This window comes from Lithobates pipiens, unplaced genomic scaffold, assembly GCF_037356315.1.
Source record: "Lithobates pipiens isolate NorthernLeopardFrog02 unplaced genomic scaffold, aLitPip1_a1.2 Scaffold_19, whole genome shotgun sequence".
Classification (NCBI taxonomy): domain Eukaryota; kingdom Metazoa; phylum Chordata; class Amphibia; order Anura; family Ranidae; genus Lithobates; species Lithobates pipiens.
This window is the reverse complement of record NW_027507764.1, coordinates 285,953,881-285,974,023: the sequence shown is the minus strand read 5'-3', so window position 1 is coordinate 285,974,023 and position 20,143 is coordinate 285,953,881. Positions and strand designations below refer to the sequence as shown.

The 20,143-nt window shown below is 42.3% G+C and overlaps 1 protein-coding gene across 2 annotated transcripts in view; it reads right to left on the bottom strand.

Annotated features, from left to right (window-relative positions):
• LOC143996736 (dynein axonemal heavy chain 5-like) overlaps positions 1-20,143 on the bottom strand; it is a 638,308-nt gene that overhangs the window by 408,435 nt on the left and 209,730 nt on the right. For both annotated transcript variants that reach the window (XM_077491993.1, XM_077491994.1), the window contains exons 36-37: positions 19,378-19,531; positions 800-1,066 (exon numbers count right to left, since the gene is read on the bottom strand). In XM_077491993.1, the coding sequence (XP_077348119.1) occupies positions 800-1,066; positions 19,378-19,531 (421 nt within the window). The remainder of the gene's footprint in view (positions 1-799; positions 1,067-19,377; positions 19,532-20,143) is intronic.

Sequence of the window (20,143 nt, the reverse complement as noted above, 5' to 3'; positions counted from 1 at the left end):
AAGCATGCTCACACACACACGCACATACAAGTATGCTCTCACACACACATACATACATGCATGCTCACACACACACACACACACACATACAAGCATGCTCACACGCACATACAAGCATGCTCACACACACACATACAAGCATGCTCACACACACACACATATAAACACATACAGAAGCTAGTCTTATAGAAAAAAAAACGTCAGACATTTACCTTGGCTCTTCCTGCCGGGTACTGCACTGTAGGGGGAGACAAAGAGCACACACACTTTACTCTAATGTGAGGAGCTCCCGCACAGTGCCGATTTCAGTTCGGCTGATGATCGGGGAGCTCCTATCAGCCTCCCCTCCTATGGAAGAGTACAGGCAGCAAGGGGCCCGGTCGCCACTTTACTCTAATGTGAGGAGCTCCCGCACAGTGCCGATTTCAGTTCGGCTGATGATCGGGGAGCTCCTATCAGCCTCCCCTCCTATGGAAGAGTACAGGCAGCAAGGGGCCCGGTCGCCACGGCGATCTTGGCGACCCCTATAATTCCGCCACTGTTATCAACACAGTCTTCTGGTACTAGTATGCTTTGTTTTAAAACAAATATAATAAACATCTGGATTTTATTTAATCATTGTTTGCTGATCATTCTTTTTTGAATCAGTTCTGTTTGTGTGTAGGAGAAGGCTGATCTTGTACTTAGCCTGGATTCATCAAAAGAGCATATGGAGGATGAGCTGACTATCTTTTGTGTTCACTTTAAGAAAGTCAAAATATTTTTAATAATAAACATTAGCGAACAATATATGTTTTACCTGAATAGTGTGTGAATCTGATGCTTGTCCAAGGATTTCCAGAAGAGCTGGATCTGAAACAAAGAAAAACCGAGGAAATACCAAACGCTTCTTTTCCAGGTATCCAGTGAGAGATTTTTGACACATCTCCAGCTGTTCAAGTAAATGTGGCAACAACTGTGCCAATGTTTCATCGCCAACACAGCACTGGACTATATTGGTGGTCTCATGAGCCCTCTGCATAATCTTCTGCCAGGATTTATCAATGTTCTGGAACCGCTTTGCCTCCTAAAAGTAGTAAAGTGACAATACAATCAGCATCTGTCCATGGTATTCTTATTTTTAATAATGATGGCATTACCCGTCAAGAACTTGGGTGAGTCATTCAGGTTAGCATCCACCTATGCTTTTGTGTTTACAGAAAATATGAGGGAGCACACAAATCTTTGCAATCTGCATTCTACTCATTTATATTCCCCGCATCGCTCTTCAGAAGATTTAAAATACAGAAATCTTTGTTTTTTTAGAAAATGATTATCCTCCAACATCATCATGGGAATAAACTACACAAGTCATTTTAATTGTTTAGTAGCATAAAATTAACCTCTTGTTGACAAATACTTTACTTGATAGCACACATTGCCTACTTGAAGTAAATTACTTTCAACAAAGTAATTAAAAACATTATGTGTAGTTTAGTTTTCCCTTTGCAATATTTTAAGCAGATAATCCATATAATCATTTAGAACATACAATCGCTGACATTTCTAAAGCCTATTATTTGGCCTTTGAAATATATGTAGGTTTTACTTTGAACATCATCACAGTAATTCCATCATTAATTTATTATTGTTATATAGTGGTTTACTTACATACACAACATTTTAATTTTATTACTTAACATTTTAATAATTAGAACTTGGATCACTGCAAAATTCATAAATTGAAACACTGCTACATTAGTCAATAGCCAATGACCTTTCCACTGCTTAATATGAAGATGTGGGGATATGACTTCCAAATTATAAGCTGTAAGTATTTTTAACTTTTATTGCCAATTTCAGAACCACATAGAAAACTATTGAAATTAAAATGAACACACAAAAGTAACTATATGGTGGTTGTTTTTACACAAGAATGTGCAAGCCCCTTACCTGAAATACCTAGACCTGCAGATAGCTCAGTCAAAACTTGAGGCCTAATTCACACCAGATTTCAACCAATACAAATCTGCCCTCCAAAAATACAATTCAAACCTCCTCACTGCCAAGAAGACCTATTTTATCACTCTCATTAACAAGTTATCATCCCCTCCCCGTCAACTCTTCTCTACCTTCAACTCTCTACTTCGTCCTCCACTGCCTTCCCCCACTAACTGGAACAACTAAATTTGATGCCCGGATCAACCCAATTAATTAATTTTTCCAAAGTTATTAATTGAATAAACCAACTACTTAAAGCGGGAGTCCGCCGTTTTTTTGTTTTTTTTTAAAGCCAGCAGCTACAAATACAGCAGCTGCTGACTTTTAAAATGATGACACTTACCCGCCCAGCGCGCCCGCGATGTCGGCACCCGAAGCCGATCTCTCGATCGTCTCCCGGGTGCTTCCGCCACCATCTTGGGTATGGGAATCAGGAAGTGGAACCTTTCGGCATAATTTCCCGGTTCCCTACTGCGCATGCGCGAATCTCGCTGCGCAATAAGGATGGACCCGCTGCCTCTGGGATCTGTGTGTTTCCCAGAAGGTAGCGGGGGACTTTCGGAAAGGGGCGTAGATCTACGCCCCTTTCCGCAGAGAGCTATCCCGGAACTGGGTGCAGTTACCTGGATTATCCAGGTAACTGCACCCCCTCCCCCCTGAAAGGTGCCAATTGTGGCGCCGGAGGGGGGAGGGTCCCAATGAGCAGAAGGTCCACTTTAGGGTGGACCTCCGCTTTAATTCTTGGATAACTTCACCAGAAAAGTGACTCTTTCAACCTTACAGCGTACTAAACAAAATAGAGGGAAAGAAAGAGTTCCCCCAAGAAGGGCGATGAGAGACCTGTAATTGATTATTTAATTTTTAATGAATATCAAAAAATCTAAAAAAACACACATATATAACAAAGCAAAACAGAGACGACTACAAATGTAGACCACCAGTGATTAAAAAATAGACAACGTTGTCATATTAAAAAGGGGTGATGCACCTGCACATACATACATACCTCACCAACACACATCCACATATATACATAGATACTGCTAATAGATAGCTAATAAACAAACATGTGGCTAAAGTCAGTGTATTTGATGAGATGGCACGGTCCAGCAAAGCCTGCAGTTCAAACAACTCAAAGCTGGTAACAGTACACAGTTCAGTACTTATTTCATAATTATTAAATAATGATTAGCAGGTTAGCTTTTGTTCATCAACTGGCTAAGCAGCAGAAGGTGACCATAATCAGCAAAACAGTCACTGAGCAGTCATGTACAGTTCTTATATATAATTATTAGCTGAGCAAAGCAGGGTGGATGGGATGGGGAAAGCCAAGCAGGGATAGAGTGTCACACACAGCTTGCATCTTATATCCACAGCACTCTTACACTATGTCCGTTCTTAGAGCTGCTTACTGTTAGCTGCTAGCATATCTACCCATCCAAATCGGCCGATCCACAGCAAAGGTAAGTAATTCAAAAGCAAGTCCTGCTGTCCACTGTATAATTTATGATGGTAGTACACACTCTGAACGGCCGTGTATTTGAAATTCCCGCTGACATGTCGCCATTGAATCTGTGCTCGTGTGGTGAGCTGACATGTCCCCTGGTAAACGCACTGACGTCACACTCACTGACGCGTTTCACTAGCCTATGGGACGCTAGCTTCCTCAGAGCTCATTCACAACAGATTTCAACCAATACAAATCTGCCCTCCAAAAATACAATTCCAACCTCCTCACTGCCAAGCAGACCTATTTTATCACTCTCATTAACAACTTATCATCACGTCCCCGTCAACTCTTCTCTACCTTCAACTCTCTACTTCGTTCTCCACTGCCTTCCCCCACTAACTCACTCACTGTCCAGGAGATCGCCAATCACTTCAAACAGAAGTTCAATACAGTTTCGTAAGGAGATCACTGCTGTTCAGATGCCCACCATGCTTTACACTTCATGCCCACAGGCACAATCATTATTTCCCTCTTTCATTCCCACCACTATAGATGAGGTTGTGAAATGACTTGCTAACGTCCATCTTACCACCTTCCCTCTGGATCCTGTTCTTCACAAATGCTACGTTCACCCTCTGGCTCTATTCTATACTCTCTAACCCACATCTTCAATCTCTCCCTCTCTTCTGGCATCTTCCCCAACTTTCCAAAACATTCAATAGTCAGCCCCATACTTAAAAAGCCCTCACTCGACCCGTCCAATCTTAACAAACTACGCCCCATTTCCTTGCTCCCCTTTTTATTCAAACTCCTTTAACAACATTCTACAACTGACTGAGTGACCACCTTGATAATAATAGCCTACTTGATCCCCTTCTGTCTGGATTTTGTCCTCAACACTCCACATAAACTGCTCTCCTAAAACAAATGATCTACTAATGGCCAAAACCAATCGACACTATTTTGTACTACTACTCCTGGACCTCTCTGCTGCCTTTGATATGGTTGACTACCCCCTGCTCCTCCAAAAACTCTACGCCTTTGGTCTCCGCGATTGTACTCTTCGCTGGTTCTCTTCCTACTTATCCAACCACACTCTTAGTGCTACAATTCTACTTCCTCCTCACCTCTTCCTTTCTCTGTTGGGGTTCTGTTCTTGGATCTCTCCTATTTTAAATCTAGACCTCCTCCCTGGGTCAGCTGATAGCCTCCCATGGCTTCAATACTACCTCTACTCTGATGACACCCAAATTGATTTCTCTATACCTCAGCTCACTCTCTCCATCTCCTAGATGTCACATCACTTCCTCAAACTCAATCTATCCAAAACCAAACTTATAATTTTTCCTCCCCCACGTGCCCATTCCGCTGATCTCTCTGTCAAAATCGACGGCACAACTATAAGCCCTATCCCCACATGCCAAGGTCCTAGGTGTAGTCCTGGACTCTGAACTCTCCTTTAAGCCCCATGTCCAATCACTGTCCAAATCTTGCCACCTTAACCTCTGCAACATCTCCAAAAATATGCCCCTTTCTACCCCAAAAAAACTCTTTATTCAGTTCCTGGTCATCTCTTGTCTCGACTACTGCAACTCCCTTCTCATTGGCTCACCTCGACATAGTCTATCTCCCCTTTAATCTATCATGAATGGTGCTGGCAGACTCATCCACCTTAGCAATCGCTGTGTCTACTACTCCTCTATGTCAATCCCTGCACTGGCTTCCGCTCACCCAACAAATTAAATTTAAAATACTAACAACTACTTACAAAGCCATCCACAACTTAGCCCCCAGCTACATCACTAGCCTAGTCTCTAAATACCAACCTAATTGTTCTCTTCATTCCTCTCAAGACCTCCTGCTTACTAGCTCCCTCGTCACCTCCTCCCATACTTGCCTACAGGACTTTTTCAGAGCCTCTCCAAACTTATGGAATAACTTACCCCAATCTGTCCGATTATCTCCTACTCTATTAGCCTTTAGACGATCCCTGAAAACCCCTCTCTTCAGAGAAGCCTATCCTACCCACACCCAACAACTGTGTTTTCATTTTCTCCATCAGCTCATCCCCCACAGTTATTATCTTTTGTTCCACTTGACCCTCCCTTCTAGTCTGTAAGCTCTAATGAGCAGGGCCCTCTGATCTCTCCTGTATTGATTTGTATTGTAACTGTACTGTCATGCCCCCACATAAAGCTCTGCAGAAACTGTTGGTGCCATATGAATCCTTTATAATAATAAAATAATAATATGTGCATAAAAACTGATGGAAAGCATTGCCCCCCCATCTCAAACTGTTGGAACCAGGCGATCAATTTTGTATATTGCGTGACATGGTGTTGTATCCCCAAAGACCCCCATCTCTTGCTCTTTGGTTTACAACAGCCCGTTATCTCAAAGGTTGACTTCTAAGAGGGGGAAAACCAGTCACTTAAATTGGATAGCGATTTGCTTGTTAGTGGCACATAGGGCCATTCTGAAGAAATGGACCCCCTCTACCTCCTCCTCTCCTCATCTATAATGGATATTAGGATGGTGCACCTGTATCCTCCTCCTAATTCTGAATGCCGTAACCTCATGCACCGTGGGTTAAACTTCCAGTGTGCACAGGGCATTATATCTGTGTTACCGTCATACACATTTGGTCCCCATCAGAGTCTCCTCACACATTTGTGTCCACATCAGAGTCTCCCCACACATTTGTGTCCCCATCAGATCCCTTTAGATCCCCATTCCATATTTGTGTCCCTATTAGAGAGACACCGCATATTGGTGTCCCCCTTAGAGACACCTTCCATATTTGTGTCCCCCTTAGAGCCCTCTTCCATATTTGTGTCCCCATCAGAGCCATTTTCCATATTTGTGTCCCCATCAAAGATCTCTGCATATTTTTGTCTCCATCAGAGCCCCCTGCATATTTATGTCTCCTTCAGAGACCCCCTGCATATTTGTGTCCCCATCAGAGCCCCCCACAAACACTGTGTCCCCATCAGACCGCCCCCGCCACAAATTTGTGCCCCTATCAGACGCCCTAACGTACATTTGTGTACCTGTCAGATCCCCTGATGCACATATATGTGCCCATCAGAGACCCCCTGAATATTTGTATCCCCATCAGAGCCCCTTACATATGTGTGTCCCCATCAGAGACCCCCTGCATATTTATGTCCCCATCACAAACCCCCTGCATATTTGTGCCCCATTGGAGCCCCCAGACACTCAGACCCCCCCGTCTTACATCCATGTCCTTATCAGACATCTCAATGCACATTTATGTCCCTATCAGACCCCACAATGCACATTTGTGTCCTCATCAGAGCCCCCCAGTTTGTGTCCCAGTCATAGACCCCCACATATTTGTGTCCCCACCAGAGACCCCCTGAATATTTGTGTCCCCATCAGAGACCCTGCACATTTGTGTCATCATCAGAGAGCCCTCCCCTTCTCCCTAACAGCACCAGCAGTCACATTTGTGTCCCACTTACATCGGTGTCTGGCTTCAGTGCAGTTCTACTGCATCTCCTAACAGCAGGCAGGGAGTCGGGAGGTGCAGCAGGTTCTAGCTGATGGTCCTAGCAATCAACAACTTAGTGTCCGGGTTGGCGGGCTTTGTTGGGTTGCAGGACCTGCACTGCATACTGCCAGGGGTGAGTATGCAGCGCAAGTCCTGCTACCAAACATTGCTTGAGCAGAAACCGAACCTGACATGAGTCTAAGGACTCAAGTGGCAGGCCAGAAAAAAACATCCCAGCAGGCCAGATGTGGCCTGCGGGCTGTGCTTTGGAGAACCCTGCTGTATATAGCGCTATTAGGGATATGTCATATATGATTTCTTACATTTTGTTTGAATGAAGGTTCCATTACTTTGTGTAGCTAGATCATAGGGTAAGGACAGATATCGCTTGTAGCCTGTCTTTCCAGACCTTATCTGAGGTTGGTAGCTTCCCCCTAAGGTGACTCATCCATGTCTCCTTGATTCAAGAAATGTACGTTTACCTCTCTATTTTATGGGATGTGTACAGTATAGTTGTTTAATGTTTTTATGTACCAATCTCCTTTTCAAAAATCTTGTTCTCATATATACAGGGCTGCAACCCCTCCTCTTTTGTTAGTGTACTGACACCCACATTTTTTCTTTGTATTACGTAAACTTAAAAAAAACTTATTTATAAAAGAAAATGGAAAAATCAGGTACATTTGACTTGCATAGAATTTTTTGGGCTTGTTCACACTGTGTGCAGGGACAAGCATTTTTCTAATGTAGGTCTCTCAAAGGACACATGTGTCCCGTTTACACTACTATACTCTCTGCATATGGTGTCAACAAGGCCTTAATGTTGTACATTAAGGCCTTGTTGACACCATATGCAGAGACGTGCATTTTTCTAACGTAGGTATCTGCAGGGACACACAGGAAACAATTATTTTATACATGCCCTGTTCATACCACACTAGTGTCACGTCCATATATTTTCTGCGCAGGAATATGCAACATGTGTATTTTTTTGAGCAGAAAATAACTTTTATTTGTACTACACTACTAGAAAGTGGAGGAAAAACAGGAGGTGCTTCAGGCATAACGTAATGGTAAGTGGAATTTGCTGACAGCTTAACATGATTGTAAAGGTAAATTAAAAAAAAAAAAAAACATGTCTATACTTACCTGCTCTGTGCAATGGAATTGCACAGAGCCACATGAACCTCCGTTGCTTGGGTCCCCTGCCTGTGCTCCTGGCCCCTCCTCTGTCCAGTGCCCCCATGGCAAGCCCCATTCCATGGGGGCACTCGTGCACGCTTGCATCTGAACACTGCTGCTGCTGTCCGCTAATTGCATATCTCTGGTGTATGTGTTACCTTAGGGGTATGGATATCCCCAAGACAGAAAGAAACAGACAGAAATTAAAATATTGTCAGAACTAATATGCCTTCCCCACTTTAACTGAATTTTTTTTTTTTTGTCTCTGATCCCATTAAAAAAAAATTCCCGAAATTGGTTAAAAAAAGCAAGGGTGCAGAATGTACACATTGTGGCAGACCTTGGTGATGAAAACTCATGGCATGGATCTTGGGGGAGCATTTCAGCTCAGGAGGGGGGCAAAAGGGTAAGGAGATTTTTGCGTTTCCTTACCCTTTATGCATCTTTTTTGTCGGTTATGAATTACAACTGGCCACTGCTCCCTGTAAAACTCCATCTAATAAAGCCCAATGCATTTTGCTATGCAATATTTACAGTAACAACCTTGTTCAACGGCTAGAATTTAAAAGGCTTTGCTTTTAATGTCAATGGTCTAACAAACATTTATTCAATTCCCATAAATGTTTGCTTTTTTTATATAAATTCTTGGATTTGCAAAGGTTGTATTTCATAGATGTAGCCATTTGGAAATATGTTGTAACCATACATACACTTCAAAAGGGACTTTATCAGTTTCTTGTGTATTAACATCTGTTCATACATTCACACAAATATATAATAGATGCAGTAACCAAGGCAACTTATATCTTTCTTGACAATCACTGGCACAAGGGACATCTACCCTTTGTTCACTGCTGTGTCATGGGCTGTTCCTACAGCGATAACATGTGTGACCATGCTTACTATTTGCATACTCTTTTTTTTCCCCTCTATACTAGGCTAAGCCAGAAATGTATACATTTGCTGCCAGCGTATACTTTGTATACACTGGTTGCTCCAACAGAATAAAAATTGCTTTTGCATTCATTTGACAACATTTCAAACATAGAAAAATGCACAAAAGTGTACACAATTTCTAGACTCAGTGGTTGTAAAGATCCACTAAGTGGGGCATTATGTCCTTGTGCATTCTGCTTTTCACAATATAAATACACCTTATTCTCTTCCATACAAGTTATTTTAATTTTCATTGATTATAAAGATCATCTATAATGTATAGAAAACATACAGTATGAATAATTATAACATATCTATGACTAAATTAGTCCAACTAATCCAATTGGTTTTGTACTTTTACACATTATGCTGTTAACTAAAGTAAAACTCCAGGAACAAAAAGAGACCACTATTTATTCTCATTGTCTTTTCAATGAATCAGAATAATTACTGTATTTTTTAAATAGATAATATAAGCACCTGAATATAAGGCCCCTTTGACAAGGGCGCCTCCATGCAATGGATTTCGCTTGCTTAGCGGGGGGATTATTCCGCCAATCCCCGCTGAGCAAGCAGATAACAGGTCCGTCTCCGCTCACTGTGCAAAGCGCACATGGACACAGTCCCACTCTCCTCTATGGGGTACTCGGATGGAAACTGACCACATTTCCATTTTCATTTGTTCCTACCCAATTCGATAGACAGATGGAAAATAGGACCACCATCCGTCTAGATTTTGTGGGCAGGATTGGACCGGATAGCGGCTGATGTGTTCGATGATATCCACCACTCCATAGGGGAGACAGCAAGGTTCGATCAGGTCCACCTGAAAAACTGACAGGCGGACCTGATCGGACAGCCCATGTAAACGGGCCCTTTATGAATGAATGAATGAAATACTTATATAGCGCACAATGCGAACTGAATCGCCTCTAGGCTTCTTTTCATTTCTGAACAGGTTGCTAGTGAGAGGGGAAGCACTGTGAACCATTTAGGCTATACTGCATTGCACAGCATTATCAATCTGGGGAACATTTGACCATGCTTGCAAAAGGCAGGAGCAAAGTGGTGACCCCGAAAGAAGGGTCATGGTCTTTTATTGTTCCATCAGCAACCTGGGGGCAGCTCAGTGACCAAGTTACAAGTTATATTACCTAAAATAAAAGCGTGAGGGTAAGACCCTCTGAAGTTTTTAATGCTCTTTGTGTCTCCATTAGTAAGATACACCCCTCTATTTGTACTGATGACAGTCCCCAGGATAAGGGATAAGGAAAAATCTTTCACTGGGGACACTTGTAACTGTCTGGAATCCCTTCACTTTTTAAGATTTTCTACAACTTCTTGTTGCGTCTCTGGGACAAGAAAAGAAGGGAAATTTCCTCAACGGAACATAACAAAAAACATAGCAAAAAACAAGAGTTTTAACTCTTCTCGAATCCATCTTAAAATGAAATTAAGTGGGTGTGGCTTGGCGTATGGAGCGGAAGGACGCCCCTAATAGTCCTAAAAACGGTACACAGCACCACCAACAAAGCGCCCATCGGCCTCCCACATGAACAGGAGAGGCTACAAAAACACCCCCCCCCCCCCCCATATCTCGGAGACACAGAAATCCAGGAAAATAGGCAGTTATTTCCCCATGTGGGGCCCAGACAACAAGGCTACGCCAACTTCCAAGATGGTGGCGACCCGCTCGGCGACAACACAGGCAGCACACATTGCCTCTAAGGTACAGGCTGCACATCCCCCTCACTCACCCCGGTCCTCAGACCCAGAAACCCACCACCCAAGGAGTCCTCCTCACTCCAGAAGCTCCTCTCCTCCCCACCACAGCCAGGGAGCAAGCTGGCACATGGAAGCCTATATCAAGGCCCTCCCCACAAAGCAGAACATTGAATCCTACATAAGCAGGCTGGAGAGATCATACAGGAGGGAGATCAGTGACCTCCGCAAAGACATAGGCCACTGCATAGAAGATATTGAGACCAATGTAGGAGAATCAGCCTCCAGAATTATAGAACATGAGCACATTTTGCAAGAGCACATTAACCAAATACAACAACTGTTTTATGGTCTGAACGACCAAGAGAACAGAAGCTGACGCAACAATATTCACATTTTAAGTCTGCCGGGATCTGTGGAAAATAAACATCTAGCAATGGCTGCCACCACTATGTTTAATAAGCTGCTGAATAAACCCAAAGAGACACCACTTAGAAATAGACAGAATCCACAGATCCCTAGGACCCCGCAATCCAAATCCAGCTTACCCAAGAGATGTCCTTTGCCACATACATTTTTTCAATGTGAAATCTGACATAATGCAAGCAGCTCGTTCCCAGGAATACATCTTGTTCAATGATACCCCTGTCATGCTCCTGACAGATCTATCGTGACAGACACTACTCATGCGAAAGGCCCTGAAACCAGTAACAGATGCATTACAAGCTAAGCAGATCAAATACAGGTGAGTGTTCCCATTCCAACTATCTGCATCCCATAACAGCAAGTCAGCTATCTTCCGAACACTAGGGGATCTGGCTAACTTCTTGGGCACTTTTGAATTTCCACAAATCCAGGTTCCAGAATGGCCCCTCAGATCAGCAACTCCAGGCTTCCCTCTCTCCTCTGGATGGGAAAAGCAATCCAAAAAGAAACGCTTTCGATCTCGCGTGTCCAAATCCCCGGCAGGATGAAGCACCATCCTCCCCACCAACAGGTCAGAATCTTATCCTCTCAAGTTTTCTGTGATTTGATTTTTTTCTCTCCTGTTTTTGTCCTTTTTTCCCCTCTCTGAACTGGGAACCCGGTAGAGGCGAGTGGCCCCCGCGGATGGTCATTCTTCCCAGAAGAGGGGAAGAGATGCACCCCACAGCTGTCACAGCTGTCCTCAGGGCTAAGTTTCAGATGTTTTTACACATGTTATAAGTTACTTGTTTTATATAACTGTTATAATACGCACAGTTGTAACATAGATATAAGGTGACCCTGTGAATACCACCTCTAGCTCAATTGATAATAACTTAGTTAGATTAAGGTGCTATTTGAAATGTTTTTAACATTTCAACATTGACATTAGACACCAATAAGACAGGGGCGGAGCTCCCCTGGTTAGACCAAACACATTCCCCGCAATAGGGTTAGCAGAGTTTTCACTGTCACTGCATTTGAATTACATTTTAGCACTATTCTGTTGTGCCCATCACCTCTACCCCAAAATGAGCACTAGAGGGAACAGTCTCCCTGCAGATAGCAACAACTTGCTCAAACATACACCTCACATAAAATTAAAGTACTGCTCCCTAAGACACCTTTCCCATCACGATCTCGCACTCAATATGCACCCAGCTTTACTATACTTATTACTGTTGCAGTACACACCTCCCTTCCCTTTCTTACCTCATTTCCTTGTTCTCCTCCCCTCTCTTCCCCTTCTCATCTCAGCTCAACAATTCAAAATAGGCCCATTCACCGCAAGGACCCACAGACACACTTTTTTCCTTGATCCCCAGACTATGGTGACCACCTTAGAGTTTAAGATATCCTTGCTAAATTGTCGAGGATTCAATACACTTACACAAAACGCAGACAGATACTACATCATTTCCACAAAGCCAAAACGCAGATACTATTACAGGAAATGCATTTTCACTCGGACACTGTCCCATCACTTCCAGACAAACACTTTACAACATGGTCCCACAGCACTAATCCCATATCTAGAACGAATGGGGTTTCAGTGGCCTTCCACAGCTGCTTTACCCCGGAAGTACTCGATACTGACATAGATCCGAAAGGCAGATTCCCGTTTTTGAAATTGCAATATTTACAGACTGTTTTGACAATTGCTAATGTTTATCTAACAAATCAGGAGCAGCTCCACTTCCTTTCCTCTGCGACAGCCTCCTGAAAACCTTTGGGACCCCTAATTTAATCGTAGGGGGTGAATTCAATATCCCCCCATCCCGAGATTGGGCTCGTCCACTGGTAAGTCATACATCACACCTTCCACATTAGGTAAAATACATTCCACCATAACAGTTACCCCTAGTTGACACATGGCGACTCCTACACCCCGCTGAGAGAGACTATACATATTACTCCCCTGCACATAAATCCTACAGCAGGATAGATTACATTTTCCTCTCACAAACATTACTGGATTTAGATCCTACTTGTGGGATTGGCCTAAAATTATGGTCAGACCATGCTCCGGTAAACGTAACCCTTGGCAGATTACCACAACACATACGACGAAACACTTGGAGACTCAATGACAACCTTCTGAATGACATTGCATGCACTGCTGCAGTGTCTAAAGCCGTTACAGACTTTGTCCAGACCCACATTCGAGACAAGACATCTGCCTTGATTAAATGGGAAACTCTGAAGTGTGTGTTGAGAGGGATCAACATGGCTCCAGACTAAAAAAAGCTTGCGCAGAGGACATACACCACTTCTCTCTGATCGCCTCACTCAAAGCCACACACGAGCGCATTGTAGATCCCAAAACATTAGCTGAACTCTCCAACACAAGGAGGGACTGCTGCACCTCTTTGCAGAAAGATCACTGACAGCCTGTAATAAAGAATGCCACATTCACTACTCTCAAGCTAATAAATGCGGGAAACACTAGGCAGGGGTTATCCACCCTAGACAACAGAGAAAAAACATTTCTCACGTTGTTTCCTCATCCAAACAAATGAAATACAAGAATTCTGAAATCGTTTCCGAATTAAAGGATTTCTACTCCACCCTCTACAACCTCCCCCCACCTGAGACATAGACTTCATCACCCCCCTCGGGCCTTCACCAATACATACAGGACACAGCATTACCTAAAATATCTCCTTCAGAAGCAGACACTTAGGAACAACCCATAACCTCCTATGACTTTTTACTCACGATCAAAGGTCTTAATAATGGCAAGAGTCCAGGCCCAGACGGATATACCCCCAGTTTTATAAAAATAAAAAAATAAAAATCGCACAACTAGCCCCAATCATGAAACAAGCATTCGAGGAAGTGGATGAGACACATCCTTTATCATCACAACTCTTTCAGACCCAGATAGTAGTACTACCCAAACCCGGAAAAGACCATACACAATGCAGCAATTATAGGCCCATTTCCCTATTGAACATTGATCTCAAGTTATTTTCCAAAATTATAGCCACACTATACGTCCCACTGCTTCCTTCCATAATCCATAGTGACCAAGTAGGATTTATTCCAAGCCAGGAAGCTAGGGACAACACCACGAAAACCCTACACCTCATATCCTATGCCAAACACCACAATATCCCCCACCTGCTTGCTGGCGTGTGATGCAGAGAAAGCTTTCGATGGGGTGAGCTGGCCCTTCCTACAGGCATCCCAGCATCAAATAGGCCTAGGCCCACGGATATTGACTAAAATAATGTCACTACGCTCCATCCCCTCAGCCAAAGTAACAGCCAACAGGGAGTCCCCGGCGGCCTTCAAAATAAAAAATGGTACAAGGCATGGATGCCGTTATCGCCGTTATTGTTTGTGCTTACAGTTGAACATCTAGCCTAAGCCATTCACAGCAATGACTCTATTCACGGGATCCCCACACCCTCAGCCCCTTGCAAAATATTGCTTTACGCAGATGATCTGCTTCTCAGCCACAAGTTAGCATTCCTGCCATTCTTCCAGAGCTTGACCGTTTCAGAGCGCAGAGCAACTTCAAGTTAAACATAGCCAAAACAGAAGCCCTGAACATCTCTCTGGCAATGAAAGGATGTGGCCCTTATTCGGGGAAAATTCCCTTTCTACTGGCAATCATTTCCAGTTAAGTATTTGGGGACAGAGGTCCCTAAAGACTTACAAGACACATACGCCTTAAATTATAGTCCTCTGATGAAAATCCAACGTTCTCTAGAATCCTGGCATAATCTCAAGCTAACATGGTGGGGATGAATGAATGTCCACATTCTACCTACATTTCTCTACTTATTTCAAACACTACCCATACTCCTACCCAACACATTCTTCCTCTTGCTTCGCTCCCTAGTGGTCAAGTTCATATGGCAGCACCACCCTCCCAGACTTAAGCACAAAAACTTATGTACCCCCAAAATTCGAGGAGGCATTGGTCTTCCAGATTTTCAATTATACCATGCCTCTGCCATAATCTTGAGACTCCTTGAATGGATCCCCAGACCCCTAACTAAGCCATCCACAATCATAGAGCAAGACATGGCACTGGTAGACCTTCGGGCCCTTCTTTGGGGATATAACGCTAAATTTCGCACAATAACCGGGGCTTCTACCATGAAAACCTAAGCGCTCACCTTATGGTATAGCAAACATAACAAACTTGCCCTATCCACTGACCCTAGCCCTCTGGCCTCTCTGTTTGATAACCCATCACTCCCGACTTATGTCTCCAGAAGACAATGCAGCTCATGCACACAGGAACAGTCGCCTACAGCTAGGCAGTTCGTTCAACCCACCACAGGCCAATTCCAACCACCACCAGATAGTCAGTTATCCATTCAGACTGACTGGCTCTCCTTAATTTCCCTGAATCAAAATAGCAGGACACTGCATCTTTCAGGACAAGTCCACAGATCACTCACATATCCTCGAATGTCATGAGTGGTCTGTGGACTCTATATATCAAAGACAAGGTGTGTCTGGAGATCTGAGAGGTCTCTCAGATCCCCAGACACACCCTGTCTTTGATATATAGAGACATACAGTCCCACACATGCGATTCTCTGCCTAACTACATGCAAAAGTGGTCAAGGGACCTGGGCATAGAGATTTCCCCAGAGCAATGGTCCACATCATTCACATTTACACATAAATCGCCCAGATCAGGATTCACACAGGAGAAGAATTTCAAATTATTATCACGGTGGTACGGAGATCCAGTCACAATACACAGGATGCATCCAACAACTTTGGATATATGTTGGTACTGTCACAGAGGAAAGGGTTCATATATCTATGTGTGATGGGAGTGTGACAGGGTCTGCCCTTTCTGGGACAAAGTTTTCAGTATTTACAATGAAGTATATCATGCCTCTTTAACCCCGTCCCCTTTAGTGGCTCTTCTATCCATCCTCCCAGGGCCAGTCCAGTCTCACAAGAAGAATCTCAGATTCTTCCTATCCGCTGCTCGTCATGTCATCTCTCTGTACTGGAAAATGAACACCATTCGCTCTATCACTAGATGGATAGACATTCATAATGGCACAATGCTCATGGAGGAGTTACAGGCAAAGACAGATGATACCTGGGAAAAATTCAAAATGCTATGGTCCCTTTGGCCCCACCACTCCTCGTCAAACCTCCTCCTCAACAGAATTTCTGTATGAGGACTAGGCCTTACGCTACACAAGGTTAGAAAGAGGTGATGTCTTTATTGTTTATTGTTAAAAAATAATGTTATTTTGGGTTGAAATATAAATGTCTGACAACTTCCTATAGCACACAATATGGCAACTGGACATTACAAGTCCTATGATGCTGAGTCCCTCCCCCCCCCCCCCTTCCTGGTTCTCCCATACCCTGTTATACCCCTCTCACCACATCCTACCCCATACGACAGTTTGATTGTATGTTACAAGTTCTGGGCGGTGTCCGGAGAGAGATGGCACTCTGCACGGAGAGATACTTTCCTATGAAAAACTGTTTTAAGATGTTATGTATATCTGATGTTATACTATTTTGCACTATGGGATCGCCTTCCCCATCCCAACCCACTTTCCCTTTTCTTTATTCTGTCCACCCCCCCCCCCCCCCCACATTACTGGTCCTCTTATATTGTTGTTTTCTTGAAAAAAAAATCAATAAAAATGATATTCAACCTAAAAACTAAATGAAAATGTTTTAGCTATACACTTTAGCTGCAGTAGAGAAAAGCAAGATCACTGTCTTAGCTGTCCGTCAGAGGGCACCATGCTCACAAGACTGGCTAAACATAATTAACAGCCTTTTGGCAGTTTGGACATGTTTAAAAACAGAAGTGGCACTAAATTAATTTAATTTTATATTTTAAAAGTTTAACCTCCCTGACGGTAATCCTGAGTGTGGCTTGAGATCAATTTTCATTACCAAAAGCTATAACCCCGAGCCACACTCAGGAATGCATCGCAGTATCCTGGGAAAGTTATCTACCTTGTCTCCAGGATCCTGCAATGTCCTCCTGTTGTGTCCACAGGCTGTGTCCTCCGCCCGATGTACTGTGTGTCGGGCTCTGTTCCCTGCAAGCGTCGCGATGCATGGGGATGGAGTCGGGCACCAAATTCAAAAAAATGCAAAAAACATAACACATACAGTAAACTGTAATCTTACAGATTAAATTACTGTATCAAATTTCACATCCCTTTTGTCCCTAGTGCTTTGCCCAGTGTCCTGCATGCAGTTTTATATTATATATACTGTTCTTTCTGCCTGGAAACTTGAGAATGGGCATTGCAACCAAAAAGCATCCCTTTCCATCAAAAGCGGTTTTAGAGAACAGCAATAGTAAATTCGAATCACTTAGAGAATTGAGTGATAGTGATTCGTGGGGAAATTCATCATCAAACGCTGAAAGTGAGGACAGTGATAATTCTTCAACTGAGCAAATTTCAGTGTTTTTTTTTTTTTTTTTTTGTGAATTACTTTTTATTATGTTTTATGACAAACAAACAACAATAACCCGCATATTGCAGAAACAACCACTGGTTACAGAGTAAAAAACATACCAGTGTAAAACAACAAAAGGCACGGAAAAACAGCGAATAGAAAAAACGAAAAAACAAAAAGGACAGTAACACAGCCCTAGTGTAGCTTAGCCTAGACACATGGGTACATTATATTGCCCTCTTGCTAGAGGTGTGTTTCATAGCGATTCAGTGTGATGACCCCCTGCCCAATACTACAAGAAAATGTCTGTTTAGGCGGTATTCCTCCTCCCCACATAACCCCCACCAGGAAAAAAAAGTCAGTGTTTTTGAATGAATTACAATATTGAATAAATTGTATTATTATTTGTTATAATTATTGATAGTTATTTATTATATTATAATTTATGATTTTATGTTTCAAACTTTTTTTTGCCCAGGATGTTTACTAGACTCTTGTTTGGACAGATTTAAGTGTTATTCCTAAGAATTACAGACCTACAATATAAAATGGCAAATTTCCATGCGAAAAAATGTACCGCTTTGAGATGCAAAAATATGACATACCACCAGGGAGGTTAAAGTGTTTGCTTTTTAATTAATATATTTATTATTTAAAATACATTAACAGCATTATAAATATAATGCAGCATTCAGAAATGAATCTATATTTTTTGGTTCATAAAGTTATGAATATTTGACCAATGGACTAAAAGCTTTGTGTATTAAAGAGCTTTCAGGGAAAATACCAGCTATAGTGTTGGCTCAAGCTGGACTGCAATGGTAAATTACAACTTTACAGCTGATGTCCATTTAAAGAACTCTGATTTACTAAATGAGGGGGATATTCTCACCGCTTTTCCTTAATGTGAAAAGCAAATGGGTAAATACAAATTTGCCTATTGCTTGGTTTAATAAGTTTTACTTGTGTGATGAAATATTATTCCTAAAACGTTTGTATTGAACAAACTTTTTAAACTAAAAAAAAAAAGAATTACTTCTTGGGGCCTGTTCACAGTAGTTCAATTCCTGCTGTAAAAAAATATATTTTACTGCATAAAAAAACAATTCCAAGTAGAAATCCTATTCATTCCTATGTGTGTTTTTAAAAGGAATGCCCATTCGCACTTACATGTGTGCATTACCATACTCACTGTAGTTCACGCATAGGTGTGAATGAACTCACTTTTTATATACCTGTCAATATTGAAAATTACAACCTATGCTAAAAAATAGGAATCTCTGACCCTATATGTAACAATTCTAAAAGAACTAGGTCATCAAATCAAGTGTACCTAAATGAAGATTTCCCCTCTCTTACTGTCCGAGGAACAACACAAAATTTGGGATTTTCTTTTACTTTCACTTTTGATGATAATACTAAGCTGGACAAATAGAGAGGATGAGTCTCTCTAATGGGGGCAGAGGTAGCAATAAAAAAAGTTTTGCCTTTAGTTATACTTTAAGACTTCCTCAGGCCCTGCAGAAGCATGACATATTAATTTGACACATCATCTTCTATCTTCAGCTTTCAGCATCCAGGGCTACTTTTCACTTGGTGTTTACTTCCCTTCTTTGGTGTTCTTTGCACCTGTACTTGAAATCACCTGTTTGCAGTGCCAATGCCACCTTCTGGATTTACATATAACAAATATTATTCAGACAGTACACACCTGAGGTAGTTGTTTTGCAATGTCACCACCAACAAACACAGCCTCCAGGTAAATCCAGAGGTTCTGTACATTAAGCCAGTTCTCTATGATCTCTGTTGTGTTGGATAACTTTTGCACCCACTGTTGTATGGTTGGCTTAAATGGTGCATTATACCTGTTAAACAAAAATTTCATAATTGATTAAATGAAGAATTCTGTAGAGGATTTTTATCTGCAAATACTATAAGTCAGTATGATCCCCTTTGCCCATAGGGATCTCAGGTTAATTGGTAACCATGACTGTACTATTAGGGCCGGACATAGATTACTTTGTTTTCTTCACTCAACCAGTGGATTGAACTAAAAAAACTGACCCAATTCACCCATACACACATTTGAGGTGGATGGGGGAATCCTTGCCACTGTGTCATATTGTGACAGTGGGGAGACACATCAGAATACACTGATCATCACTGCATTCTATAGACTGAGATTTTATATACCCATGTATAACAAGTGATACAGGAATGGTTTTCGTCAACATATTAGCCCTGTCCAGGAAAAGAAAAATCTATAATTTACCTGAAAATTATTTTATATGAGAAAAGAAGAATGATGGGGTTGGATAAATGTCAACATGTTTGTGTTCCTAATTCCAGGCATTTCATAAACATTGATCAGATCTGTACACAGGAATAGAGGTGTCACACCAACCTCAAAATAAATGTCAGCTAGTGATAAGTGTACTATTGTCTAGATGCTCTTAGCCTGCTGGGAGTTTTGCCAT